General features: G+C 43.1%; 2 protein-coding genes across 5 annotated transcripts in view; one reads left to right on the forward strand and one right to left on the reverse strand.

Annotated features, from left to right (window-relative positions):
- ZFYVE26 (zinc finger FYVE-type containing 26) overlaps positions 1 to 11,465 on the reverse strand; it is a 68,042-nt gene extending 56,577 nt beyond the window's left edge. Inside the window, exons 1-9 of one of the 3 annotated variants that reach the window (XM_005211968.5) lie at positions 11,313 to 11,369; positions 10,561 to 10,838; positions 8,527 to 8,605; positions 4,804 to 4,893; positions 2,879 to 3,380; positions 2,223 to 2,344; positions 1,489 to 1,653; positions 1,261 to 1,349; positions 160 to 323 (exon numbers count right to left, since the gene is read on the reverse strand). In XM_005211968.5, the coding sequence (XP_005212025.1) occupies positions 160 to 323; positions 1,261 to 1,349; positions 1,489 to 1,653; positions 2,223 to 2,344; positions 2,879 to 3,380; positions 4,804 to 4,893; positions 8,527 to 8,605; positions 10,561 to 10,754 (1,405 nt within the window). In that variant the 5' untranslated portion in view covers positions 10,755 to 10,838; positions 11,313 to 11,369. Of the gene's footprint in view, positions 1 to 159; positions 324 to 1,260; positions 1,350 to 1,488; positions 1,654 to 2,222; positions 2,354 to 2,878; positions 3,381 to 4,803; positions 4,894 to 8,526; positions 8,606 to 10,560; positions 10,839 to 11,312 lie in introns of all 3 variants that reach the window. The other 2 variants (NM_001205789.1, XM_024997474.2) reach the window with 2 other exon arrangements.
- RAD51B (RAD51 paralog B) overlaps positions 11,414 to 13,464 on the forward strand; it is a 736,621-nt gene continuing 734,570 nt past the window's right edge. The window contains exon 1 of one of the 2 annotated variants that reach the window (XM_024997838.2): positions 11,414 to 11,641. The gene's annotated coding sequence lies outside the window, so the exon portion shown is untranslated. The other variant, XM_024997837.2, reaches the window with a different exon arrangement.

A 13,464-nucleotide genomic window follows, 5' to 3' on the forward strand; every position in this document is an offset into this window, starting at 1 on the left:
TCTGATTGGAGCAAACAGCACTAATTTAGAAGGTACCTGCTGGACCACCCATCTTGACAGATCCCAGCAATCATGCTAAATAAATCTTGTGCTAAAAGAAACATGTGTAATACTTTCCTTGGGGGGAACCCTGCCTAGGTCACTCCTTCGCCAACTCACCATGCTCTTGCTGGGGGTCCTTGGCTGGCACCTTCTGTAGGAGCTTGAGAACATCTTCCTCCCTGAGGGCTGGAAGGTTTGTAAGGTGATGGAGAGAGTAGAGCACTGAGTGGCTGTCTCCACCATGTAAATGACACAAGAGATCTCTCTTTGGTATGGGGTTGCTGAAAGCAAAAGTTGGGAGGATGGAAGGGGAGACAGTTTAAATAATTGCTTGGGAAAAGACCAGTCTCCGTTTCCTCTTATTCTTTCTCTCTGGCTTGTAACACCACAGGTTTCACTTCCCCAAACACTAAATTTCAGATGGACAATGACAGAGGATAGCATTTGTTTTACCCTCAGGGAAGGACATCTATCAAACAAGCTTTTTACTTGTCTAGAAAAGATCTAGGAAGGGCCTTTGTGCTCAGCAGACTCTAAAAAGGCCCCACAGATTAAGCTTCCTAATTTCTGTAACCTTCCTAGCTGAGATCCAACAGGGGCTTCTCTGCTTTTCTTTGAGTCAAGGCCCCTCGCTACTTCCACCTCTGCTGGTAATGTGGGTGAAGAACAAAACAGGAACCCAGATTTAGGGAGGACTAAGGCTAAGTTATCAGGAAAACACAGGACCTCACACACATTTCCAAAGGCAGTTGTTGAATAAAAACGTGACTTAAGATAACATGCAGCTAAGGATGTGGACTACGCCCAAAAGCTGTGTGACTCTAGGCATGTTACTTAACACTTCTGGGCTTCAGGGGCCCCATCTTTAAAAAGAGGATAACTTTGGTGTCTATCTCACAGGATTAGGGTCAAGCTCATTACGTAAATGACTTAAAGCAATCCCTGGTATACAGTAAGTGCTCAGGAAACACAAGCTTTTGTTTTTGTTATCATTGTCATCCTTAAATTATCCTCTAGTTATGACCTTGTGGCTGTAGTGAAGATCATCACTACTTGTATTTCTTTCCTGGTTTAATAGTTGGAAAAACTACTTGTTGTGGGTCAATACTGTCAACTCAAGACATTTATGGGGAAGATGTGTTGAAAAGGCCACATGCGTAGATTGTGGGGTCAAGTGTGCCCAGTGGTGGGAAGGGGGCTGGCGGTACAGAACCGTACCTGCTGTGCTGCACACACCACTCCAGGACCTCCAGGTGAGCCCACAGCCCATCGCAGGCATCCCTCAGGAGCTTATCACAGCCTTGGTCCTGCATTGATACAGGAGAAGAAAGAGATGCTGACTCGGGCCCCTGGGGTCAAAGGCTGTGACCTACTTCAGGACCCTGCCCCAGCCCAAAGCCTCATCACACACATTTCTGGAGGAGCTTGGGCTGCAGCGTGAGTTACCTGGGTCCTGTGGAGTGTCTGGAGCAGGCTCTTGGCTGACGCTAGGCTCTGGCAGTGTGTCCAGCCCAGGAGCACAAGCAGTCTGCTGAGAGGCCTGAATTCTCTACTGAGCAGGCAGCCAAGACTTGGGAAGTCTTCCTCCTTCAGTAGGGTGAGTGCTGTCACCTGGAAGCCAAAGGAGATGGCTAGAGGACTTGCTGCGCATCAGGGTGAGAAGATTTTCCATTTAGAAGGGAGGTTTCCAACAATGCCAGAAGTGGCCAGTTGTTTATAAAATGTTTACAAAAATACTAGATGGTAAGCTTCCTGAAGGCAGGGACTGACTTCTATTGTATCTCCAGATCCTAGCATAGGATGTAGCACATAGACTAAGTTAATAAACAGTTGTTGAATTAAACTGGAGCTCAGCTGCAAATGGAAGAAGGGTAGAGTAATTAGATTCCCCTGTTAATTAGGTGACGTGTTGTTGCCACTGTCTCTTCTTCCTCATGCTCTCCAGAAAGCTTACACATACCTGCCCAAGGACAGATATGAAATGAAATGCTGGTAGTTCTAAATATGAATGATACTGGTTCTCAGAGCCTTCTGGAATTGTGAGAGGGACACAAACTAGATGACTTACCACTAAACTGCTCTGCATTGGACAGATGAATGGGCAAGAAAGGAAGAATGAAAAAAACCTGGTAAGGATCCCTGGGAACTTGTGTGATGGAGAATCACTGAGTTTGACTTACCAGGATCTGCTCGAGGAAGTGCTTGCTGTTGCTCAGGCAATAGAAATAGGCCACTTTCCAGGCGTGGGCTGGGTCAGGATTGGAGAACAAGGCTAGCATTGCCCGCTCAGGATCAAGAGGATCTGGTGGGAGTGAAAATTAACACAGACAGCCCAACTGATGTGAGAGTTCATTCTTTCAGAAAGTTACACCAGATTTTCTACACTTCTATCTTAAAGACTCTTTCTTCTCTCGGTGTGTGTGCTCAATTCATCAGTTGTGTCTAACTCTTTGCAACCCCATGGCTCCCCTGACCAGGCTCCTCTGTCCATGGGATTTCCCAGGCAAGAATACTGGAATGGGTTGTCATTTCCTTCTCCAGGGGATCTTCCTGACGCAGGGATTGAACCTGCAACTTTTGTGGCTCCTGCATTGGCAGGTGGATTTTTTCCCATTAGCGCCACCTCTTTCCTGCTAGTGTGTCATTTTTCCCCCATCACTCCATCTTGGACTACAAAATCCGTGCTTTCACAAAGCACAGATGCCTATTTTTACAGAACCCTTGCCCATTTTTCCTTAGCTTTTCCCATTAGATTTCCAGAGCAACATAGAAGACAGGGATTCAGAGGGGTTGGACAGGGTGGAATTGGCAACACAGAAGCTGTGCAGGGACACACCTTTTCCTGAGGGCGTGGCCTTCTCTGCATAGGTGTGGCTGTACAGGGACACCAGGTCCCGCCCGGCCTTGTGCAGCAGGCAGCCCAGCAGCCGCTCCTCCCTCAGGGGACTCCCCTCGGACCTGCAGGCCTCCAGCAGCTCCTCACACAGGAGACGCAGCTCAGCCCCGAGTGGCTCTGCAGGGCAGCGCAGCGTCCGCAGAGCCCCGTAGATGGCATCGACTGTCCCTGGGGGAGCGGCGGTAGGGCCCTGCAAAGTTCGCAGTGCCTTCCGAATGAGGTCCACCAGTGCTTTCTGCAGAGGCCAGCCTCGGAGGCCCGCACCATCAACCTCCCCAAGCAGGAGCTCCAGCAGGGCCTGTGCGACCTGGGGGGCCTCCCTCAAGAGATCCCAGAGCATAGACACAGCTTCTGAGCTAAGTCGAGGTGGCCAGCTCTCCTGCCTCAGGTTTCCATCAAGCACAGGGTCCACTCTGTCTTGTGCTAAGACCGCATACAGCTCCTAAATAGAGGATGAAGAGAGAGATGGGTGGTATGCCCAGAATGTCATCATTTACAAGCCTCGATGTTTCCCTCCTTTCAGTGTACACATGCATGGATATATACAATAGTAGCAGTAGCAAAGGTTTCTGTAGTCGCTACTATGTGCCAGGTTCTTTAGACAGAAAAATTAATACTTAAAACCACCTTAGGAAGAAGACACTACTATTATCCTCATTTTGAAGGTGTCCTCTAACTAGGGGGTTGAGGCAAAGAGAGATTTGTCCAAGGCCTCCATCCTCAAGCTAGTCTATCCACACCCCTACCCCCATTGCCCCTGAAACGTACACTGTCACACTAAATCAGGGACTGCAAGCTCACAGACCAGGTAACAAGTTTTTATAAGCACTTAAATTCAATTTTTAAAAGAACACTACAGACTAGTTTTTAACCCTGGATCTAAATCCCAAGCAAGATTTCAGATACAGCCTGTTCTTTTCTTTTTGATTGTTTATTTTCTCTCAACTTTTAATTTTATATTGGAGTATAGCAGATTAACAATTTGGGGATAGTTTCAGGTGGACAGCAAAGGGACTCAGCCATACATATACATGTATCCAATCTTCCCCAAACTCCCCTCCTATCCAGGCTGCCACATAACATTGCAGATACAACCCATTTTTTTATCTTTCCATAAAACCTTCCCCAGTACCTCCAACCCACACAAGTCTCCCTCCTTATGGGGCTCAGTACCATATGGTTTAGTACATAATTGTGCTATGCACGTATTTCCTTCTTCCCCCACTAGACTGTATGTAGTCTTTAAAAGGCAAGATCTCTGGAGCCTATAATTTGTTTGGTAGGTTATTTCCCACTCTTCATTCCTGTGGGTGGTGCTCAGGGATACTTCTTCATTACCTGCCTCCGAGACAGTCAAAGGACCTTGAGTCCTAGTGAAAGTCCCTACCTTAAATCCTACTGTAAATATGTCTTTCATTAGCTGGTGGCCAGGTCATGAAGAAAATAAGCATTAAGCCTCAGAGCATCCCTCATGCACTAAAGGACAGATCTAGTTAAGATTCTGAATCTCTTCCCAGAAGGTGGTTGTGAGGATTAACTATAACATATTCAGTGCACCTGTTACAGAAAAAAGATTTTTTTTTTTTTCCTTGTCTAAGGGATTTTTCCAGGCAAGACTACTGGAGTGGGTTGCCATTTCCTTCTCCAGAGCTATACTTAGTACTTCTGGCCAAAACACTTCTAGGAAGTCTACAATTAGATAAGATTTCCCTATCTGTAAATTTCCTTCAAGGGGCCTCCCCCTGGTCTGGCCTGAGAAAAGTGAACAGCCAGCATCCTGAGGGCTTGTTTCTGCTGGATCCCTGAAAGCTGGGCTTCTTGAGTGACTGCACACCTGGGAAGACAGAGCTGGGGCTCTTTCTCACCTTGAGGATGTCCTCTGAGATGTCACTTGGGAGGTCTTCTGACAATAAAAGAAACTCAAGTTTTCTCCGGAAGCCAGTTGGGAGTAACTTCTAGAAGAATCATACAAAGGAGCATAGAGATTAAGAATATGATTTAAGGGAATTCCCTGACTATCCAGCGCTTTCACTGCAGTGGGCCTCGGTCCAATTCCTGGCCAGGGAACTAAGATCCCACACACCACATGGAGCAGCCAAAAAAAAAAAGACTATATTTTAGCTGAAAATTATAAGTAAGTACTTACTTTTCTCCCGTTCAGCTTATTTCTGCTGTTTTCTCTAAGATAAACTACTTTCTTTCTTGATAAAATACTTTTGACCATTATGACCATTACATTTCTAGGTATGTTTTCATTCAGACACTTTTCTTTATAAACAAAAACAGCTAAACTGAACATATACTCCCCTTAAATACTAACACTGAGATCCCACACTGATCAGCCTCAAATGCCAAGGCTTGCTCGTTTCATGTGATTTTTTCCCTCCCTAACTTGAGGACCTTCTCCAAGAATCTTCCTTGTGGTGTCCCAAATACCCAGTTATGAGTAAGTTGGGATGGAATGGCCCACATGATCCTTTTTTGGACCAACCCCCTATTTTTAATTTCCATTTTTAGTTAGAAAATTAAAGGGGGAGAGATCTAATGTTCATGAAACACTTATTCTGTGCCAGTTACTACATGCCAAGTTTTCATATGCTTTTAAAAATCTCATTTAATTGCTAAATCAACAAACCTATGGCCTTGGGATGTTTTAAGACACAATCTTCAGTAAAGATGAAATGATTAGGAAGTATTTTCCAGTCATTTCAAGCATGAAAAGGAAGATGTTTGTTAAGGAGACATGTCATCAGAGATTAATGCATAAGGGAAGAGAAAGCTTCTGATTTATTCTGTACCTACTTATTTCACAGTAACTTCCCTTCAGCTGGTCCTTAAAACTAAAATGATAGTTCCCCTTTCTCTAGGCACAAATTCAAATAAGATGAAAGTCTGGGACTAATCCTGACAAGCACTCTTTAAAACTAGAGACACCTGTAAATCTTGCAGCTGGTTAAATCTTCCAGAAGATGGGTTTTATTGAAAAGTCTCCTAAGTCAAGGCAAGAAGCACCTGCAGGATTGTGTGTCTATTAAGCGAAGTTTAGAACATAAGAGCATGCTTACTTTATTCGTGTGTCATTCATTACATCAGAGGCTAATAAGATCTAGTATGTTCTTGGTCCAAAATCCTTCTTACCATGCCCTCCCCTAATGCTCTATGCCACCTGAATGCATGCATAATGCTAGTGATTGGAAGGTGATAAAGAAAATTCATCTGGCAAGCTGAAAGTTAGTGATTCCATTGAGGACTAGGAGGAAGGAATAGATAATGCCAGAGAGCAGGCTCTTAATAAAAGAACTGGTTAAGATTTTAGGACTTTCATTTAAAGTCCTAAAGACTGACTAGCTTGTATTTTTCTACTGGTGAGGTTACTTTATGTCTCTGCAGGGTCATAAACATTTAACATTTGTAAAACAGGCAAGAATTTGCCCAATGTTTCTAGGCACAGATTTTCTTATTAGAAAATCAAGGCCACATTCAATGTAGAGAAATCAGAGAATACAAACAGGCAAATGAAAACACACATTCACAACACACACATACCCCAACTCTTTCAACTGAAGGAGAACTATAATGACAACTGTATTCTAAGAGTATTCAGACCATTTTCTATATATGCATATAGGCATGCATAACAAACACTGTTTTCTAAACAGCTTTTTCTTTTTCTTCACATAGCAGAATACAAATATCCTTCCACAAGACTGAAAATTCATTCACCATGTAATTTTAATAGTGCCATGGTATGTTACAAATAGATTAATCAGTTCTGGACTGTGGACATGGGAGCTGTTTCCATTTTTCCTCTTTTAGAAGCAGCAGGCTGTGAACATTATGCTGTTCACTTGATAAAACATAAAAAGGCAGAAGGCAAAAATGGATGAAGGAAAGGGAAAATGGAATCACTGTTTCAACAAATAATTAAAAAGGAGCTTTCAGTAGCAGGTGGTAGACAGGAGAAGGAGCTGCCAGCAAGTCCCTAGAAGATGAAGGCTGGTCTAGGATAAAGACTGGCTTTGTAGAACTACTCCAGAAATGCATTTCAAGTCTTGGTCCTTGTATAAAGTTTTAAAATTCTCTGAGGTCCTTGTATAAAGTTTAAAACATTCCCTAAACTGCTTAAATAACTGAGGCACTGGGGCTTTAAGGACCAGATGATCTTCAATGCTGGGTAAAACAACTCTTAAGTCTGTGAAAAGGAGCCAGGGAAGTGAAATTCACCTTCAGATCTGGTTGAGTAACTGTACAGAAATTTAACCACCACCAGTTAGCATAGAGTAAGCAAATATGCTCTGTGAGGCGAAAGTTCATCTGGTTTGACAAATTCCATGTGTGTACTGAAAAGGTCCTTGGTAACAGTAAGACATTTTTTTCCCCTTTTCTCTTTGAAGATACTTTTGGATATTTTAGTTGAAGATGTCTCTTTTAGATATGAAACTATAGCCAACTCTGAATCACCCTGGGGTTGATTATTTCTCAGTTTCGGTTCTCTTTCTTCCCTCTCCTGCTGACCTTTTTTGTCATTTCTCTTTGCTAGTCCATTATCAAAAATCTGGATGATGAATGCATTTAGATTAGTAACTTCTGGTACTTTTTGAAATCTATGTGAAGAAAGGTAAGTGTCAGGCAAATTTGGAACTAAAGACAAAATTCATTTTGATGATCAAGAGAAGGGAAGAAGAAAATCAGGCTGAATTATAGACATTTAGAAAACATAATTTACAGTTTCTTACTTTCCAGTCCATGTAGGCTAAAGATAACACTGAGGTGGGAAAAGGAGAGGACTGAGGAGTTGGAGGCAGAAGACCCTGGTTCCGGCTCCAGTTCTGCCAACTAACTTTATGGTGTGACCTTGAGCCAGTCATCTCTTTTTTGAGTCAGAGGTTCCTCACTTAAATCTTAAAGTGTCAACTTTAATACAAAATTGCCTCAGAGTTTCTTTAATGGATATTTATTTCTGATAATTAACACATATTTCCAAAAGAGCTAAGAACGGTAATTTTTCTTTTTTTTTTTTAAAAACGGTAATTTTTCTTAAAAACAAACCCTAAACCCTTCCTTATGTTTTCTTTCACTATTAATTTATTCATTTTTTTATTTGGTAACTTTTAGTTCCAGTCACGTGAGTTATTAACTTATTAATTAATGATGTTTAAATCAATAAGATTTCACTGTACTGGACTAGTTAAAATACAATTTTTGTATCAACAACCAAGTTTTGATTCAGCCATTCTCCATTATTTGAGTATTACGAGGATTAGACTTTATTCACAGTCTTGTCACTTTCACCGAGTTCTCCAAAGTTCTCTTCCAGCACAAGAGTCACAGTGGTTTTTAACACAATGGTACCACCTCAAATGGTAGGTTGGTGACTCAATGCCAATGCAAGTTAGTAAATTAATAAATGAATTTAGGTAAGGAGACATCAATAAATATTCAAGCCAACCTCACTGCCAATACTGAAAAAGGAATACAACAAACCTCAAAATAAAGGAAGCAGCAGACAGAAGGGAAATTTCACAACTCCTTCCAAGTTCTTTTCAATCCTGGCCTCAGGAGAAAATTTGAAATGTAAACCTATTTACCTTTTCCAGGGCCAACCATTTTTCCAGTACAAGAAGCCAGACCCAGGCTAATCTTTGAGGACTGATATCCTGTCCACATCTGAAAAATGTAAAAAGAAGAAAAAAAATCTAAACAAAGAGTTTCTACTTATTTTTTCTTCTTTGTGATCCAAAATTTAGATTTCACTGCTCAGTCTGTTTTACACCTGAACAGATAAGACATCGCCCTAATGAGAAATTTTTGAATGTATGTGACAGATCAGTAAAGGGAGAATCAGAACAGAACTAGCAGCATTCACTTAAAAAAAAAAAGGGAAAAGGTCTCAATTCTATCTCTATCTCCTTATCTAGTCTTTCTTATTTTTAACAAAATAATATTCCATCAAAAGCCATAAAAGCAAAGCTATCTGAAACAGAAAACTTGAAATCTTGAAATAGAAACTGATATCAAGTAATCAAAGAAACCAGAAAGTTCATAAAAATTTAACTCTATGCTAAAAATAGGATTGGGGCTTCCCAGGTTGCCCTAGTGGTAAAGAACCTGTCTGCTAATGCAGGATATATTAGAGAGGTGGGTTCAGTCCCTGCATTGGAAGATTCCCTGGAGTAGGAAATGGCAACCCATTCCAGTATTCTTGCCTGGAGAATTCCATGGACAGAGGAACCTGGCAGGCTACAGTCCATAGGGTCGCAAAGAGTTGGACGTGACTGAAGCGACTTAGCATAAAAAACAGAATTACAGGAATTCATAAGCCTTTCTTTGAAGTTAGTAGTTTAGACAGTAATTGACTAGAATCCAAATTTAAAGGAAAAAAAAAAAGGAAGAAAAGAATCATGTAAATCTCCATTCTATATGTAATACAATACTTTCTTATAAATAATTGCCAGAGTAAGGAAAAATGAGGGAAAAGACTGAAGTTTAACTCCTCTACCACTAACTGTTAATAGCACTGCTAAGAAGGACTTCAACATTCACACAGAGAACATTGGTTGCCAGGGGACAAGGAAGGAATCAATGCACAAACAGGTAGTCCCAGGGACGGGGGGGAATTCTTTTGCAGTGATGCCTGATTATAGTGGTAGTTACATGAATCTAAGAATGGATAAAGATGCACAGAACTACACACATAAAAATGAATACATATTGGGACTACCCAGGTGGTCCAGTGGTCGGGACTCCCACTTCTAATGCATGGGGTGTGGGTTCCATCTTTGGTTGGGGCACTAGGACCCTGCATGCAGTGCAGCACGGCCAAAAAAAAAAAAAAGAGAGAGAATGCAGATTAAAAAATGGTGAAGACTGAATAAGGGCTGTAGTCTAGCTAACAGTGGTGGTGGTTTAGTCACCTAGTCGTGTCCAACTCTTTGCGACCCCATAGGCTGCCAGCTCCTCTGTCCATGGGATTTCCCAGGAAAGAAACTGGAATGGGTTGCCATTTCCTTCTCCAAAGGATCTTCCTGACCCTGGGGCTGAACCCAAGTCTCCTGCATTGGCAGACGAATTCTTTACCAATAAGCCATGAGGGAAGCCCCCACCTAGTTAACAGTACTGGTGTCAATTTCTTGGTTTGATATTGACTATAGTTATATAAGATGTCACAATTGGGGGAAGTTGGGGAAAGGGTACTCTTAGTATCATTTATGCATTTCTTGTGAGTCTATAATTAATTATTTCAAAATAAAAAGCTTTAAGTGAACTCACTTCTGGTCCTTTGTTAAAGCTACAACAGTATCTTCAATTTCACAAGCAAGAAGGGAGCAGGATTTGCTCTTATGGAGGCAAAGAAAATGCTTTATTATTAATGATAATAAACATGAAATGCTGGTTCCAGGCTTAAATGCAGTTTCAGATGCTAGTTCAAAGCCAAACTGATTAAGTAATAAACAGGCATGTATCAATATTATAGAAGTAAAATTTCAGAACAAGTGAAATACAATCTGCCTTTGTTAATTCTTCACAGGTGATTGAGTGAGGTACGTGGACCAGAGCTCAAGTATTGAACCTTTCCTCTCCGGTCCTGTTGACTGCATGGCAGGAAGCGAGAGATCCCTTACCTCAGCTGATTGGGACACAGGACCAGCGCCCAAAGTATATCTTCCACCTTCTTTGGGATATCCCCTTGTGCCTCGTGTAGCTGAGGTACGCATGCCTTTGCCAGTTCCCATTCTCCTCTCCGAAGGCACTCACAGAAAAATCCTAAAAGCTGCTTCTGGGAAGCAGCTTCTTCTTTTCCAAATGGATGGTGCATTTTCCCCAGCACAGAGTGCAGGGAGATATAAACAGATGAATTACACAAAACACATCGGCTTTTTTCTCATTTGTGGACTATCTCCTAGAAACAATACACATCCGAGAGAGAAGAAAAGGAAGGAATAAGACAAACTAGTAACTATTACTCGCACGAGGAAAGGCAGGACTTACTTTTCTAATTTGACATGTTACCGTCTCTCTTTTTGAGAAGTTCCACCTTTCCACAAGGGGTGGATCCCATCTTTCTAGGCGCATCCAATATTTGATTAATATTAATCGTCATATTAGCCCGCGACGCAGACCCAAAACTCCACTTCCTTATTTCCTCCTGAACTTTATGCCCAATCCGGCCCCGAATCTCCAGGTGGTCGCCTCCCTAAAGATGAGAAATTCAGCAGGAACCTCCCTAGTTTGAGCCCTCTTTTAAGGCAGAGTACTGATGATCAGGAGAGGAATCGGGGTCAGAACTGGAGGGCGGTGGGGACTGGGGCGCAGGGATGCTTTCTACCGGGATCGTGGAGAGTGCTCCTGCCTTCTTGGGGCGCCTTACACTCACCAGCTCCCGGTGCCCAAATCTGTACATCTTCCAGCGAAGCCATGTTTGAGCCGAGTCAGGTGACAAATCTTGTTCGGCAGGCTGGGGCGGGGGAGGGGGGGAGGGGGGGAGGGGGGAGGCGGGAATGACGATTGACATCGGCTACTGTAATTGGTCAATGGAGGAAAGATGCAAATAAAGCGCCATATTTGTTTGGGTCACGTGACTCTACCTCAGGCCCCGAGGAAGCCAGCCAGCTGGGAAAGCGATACCAGATACGTGCCTTAGGACCATCCCTCATAGTTCTGACAGTTCCTCCGCTTGATACCTTCCGTTTTGCCTTCGATGGAGTGAGTGGCAGGAATAGCTGTGTGCCTTGATCTTTTTTCTTTTGTTTTCTTTTCTCCTCCTAGTTTGAAGTTAGCGTTTGCCTAGCGCCAGCCAGTGACAGTGCTTTGCCACGCCCTGGGGATACCCAGATCAAGGAGATTTAACGTGAAGTCGCTCAGTCGTGTCCGACTCTTTGCGACCCCATGGACTGTAGCCTACCAGGCTCCTCCGTCCATGGGATTTTCCAGGCAAGAGTACTGGAGTGGATTGCCATTTCCTTCGCCAAGGGATCTTCCCAACCCAGGGATCGAACCCGGGTCTCCCGCATCATAGACAGATGCTTTTCCGCCTGAGCCACCAGGGAAGTCCAAGGCGACTTAAGTCCTCCGTTATTATTCCGACCACTTGGACTCCCTTATAATTCCAGAACCCTACGTTCTGAATTTCCGGTTCCTTCTGCTTAACTCCCGTTATGTATTTGCTCATTTACCGACTTATGACCAACCTAAACAGCATGTTAAAAAGCAGAGACATTACTTTGTCAACAAAGGTCCGTCTAGTCAAGGCTATGGTTTTTCCAGTAGTCATGTATGGATGTGAGAGTTGCACTATAAAGAAAGCTGAGCGCCAAAGAATTGATGCTTTTGAACTGTGGTGTTGGAGAAGACTCTTGAGAGTCCCTTGGACTGCAAGGAGATCCATCCAGTGTATCCTAAAGGAGATCAGTCCTGGGTGTTCACTGGAAGGGCTGATGCTAAAGCTGAAACTCCAATACTTTGGCCACCTGATGCGAGGAGCTGACTCATTTGATAAGACCCTGATGCTGGGAAAGATTGAGGGCAGGCGGAGAGGGGGACGACTGAGGATGAGATGGCTGGATGGCATCACCGACTCAATGGACATGGGTTTGGGTGGACTCCTGGAGTTGGTGATGGACAGGGAGGCCTGGCATGCTGCAGTTCATGGGGTTGCAAAGAGTCAGACACGACTGAGCAACTGAACTGAACCGACAACCGTGAACTGTGCACTAGACTCTACTTTAGAAGCTGAAGAAGGTACGGTCTTATCCTCAAAGAGATCACAGTCTACTGAGGGGTGCAGGTCAATAGTAAGGATGCAGTGGGCTAAATGATAAGACAGAGGTATGCACAGGGGAGATGAGAGCAAAGAATTAGCAAAAAGCCATTCTCAAATATAATAATCTGAAATTGAGTCTTAAAACAATTTACTAGGTTTCCTCATCACAGCTGCTTTTATACTGAACTTTCTGGTTTCCGTCATGTTCTTCAACTATAGACTAGGACTTTTCCCCGTTACATGTTTTTGGCTTGAGCAGTTTCATTCAATGTTTTCCAAACTATTTCACCACCAAAGGCGGAGAAAAAACCAAAGCAAACCAAAAGTTCTCTTCCAAAACTTGGATGATTGGTGGATTCTCATCTATTCTCAGAAAATTAACTTGTCTTTCTGGTCCATTAAGCAGTTTTTCTCCAGTACTCTTGCCTGGAAAATCCCATGAACGGAGGAGCCTGGTAGGCTGCAGACCATGAGGTCGCTAAGAGTCGGACACGACTGAGCGACTTCACTTTCACTTTTCACTTTCATGTATTGGAGAAGGAAATGGCAACCCACTCCAGTGTTATTGGCTGGAGAATCCCAGGGACGGGGAAGCCTGGTGGGCTGCCGTCTGTGGGGTCACACAGAGTCGGACACGACTGAAGTGACTTAGCAGCAGCAAGCAGTTTTTAAATGAAGTGACAAAATAAAGAATAGAAAATTAAAAGAAAGTCACTTCCTGGCATCGTATTCTCCTTGCTGATATTCCTCCACCGGATTTTAATAA

This window comes from Bos taurus, chromosome 10 (genome assembly GCF_002263795.3).
Source record: "Bos taurus isolate L1 Dominette 01449 registration number 42190680 breed Hereford chromosome 10, ARS-UCD2.0, whole genome shotgun sequence".
Taxonomy (NCBI): Eukaryota; Metazoa; Chordata; class Mammalia; order Artiodactyla; family Bovidae; genus Bos; species Bos taurus.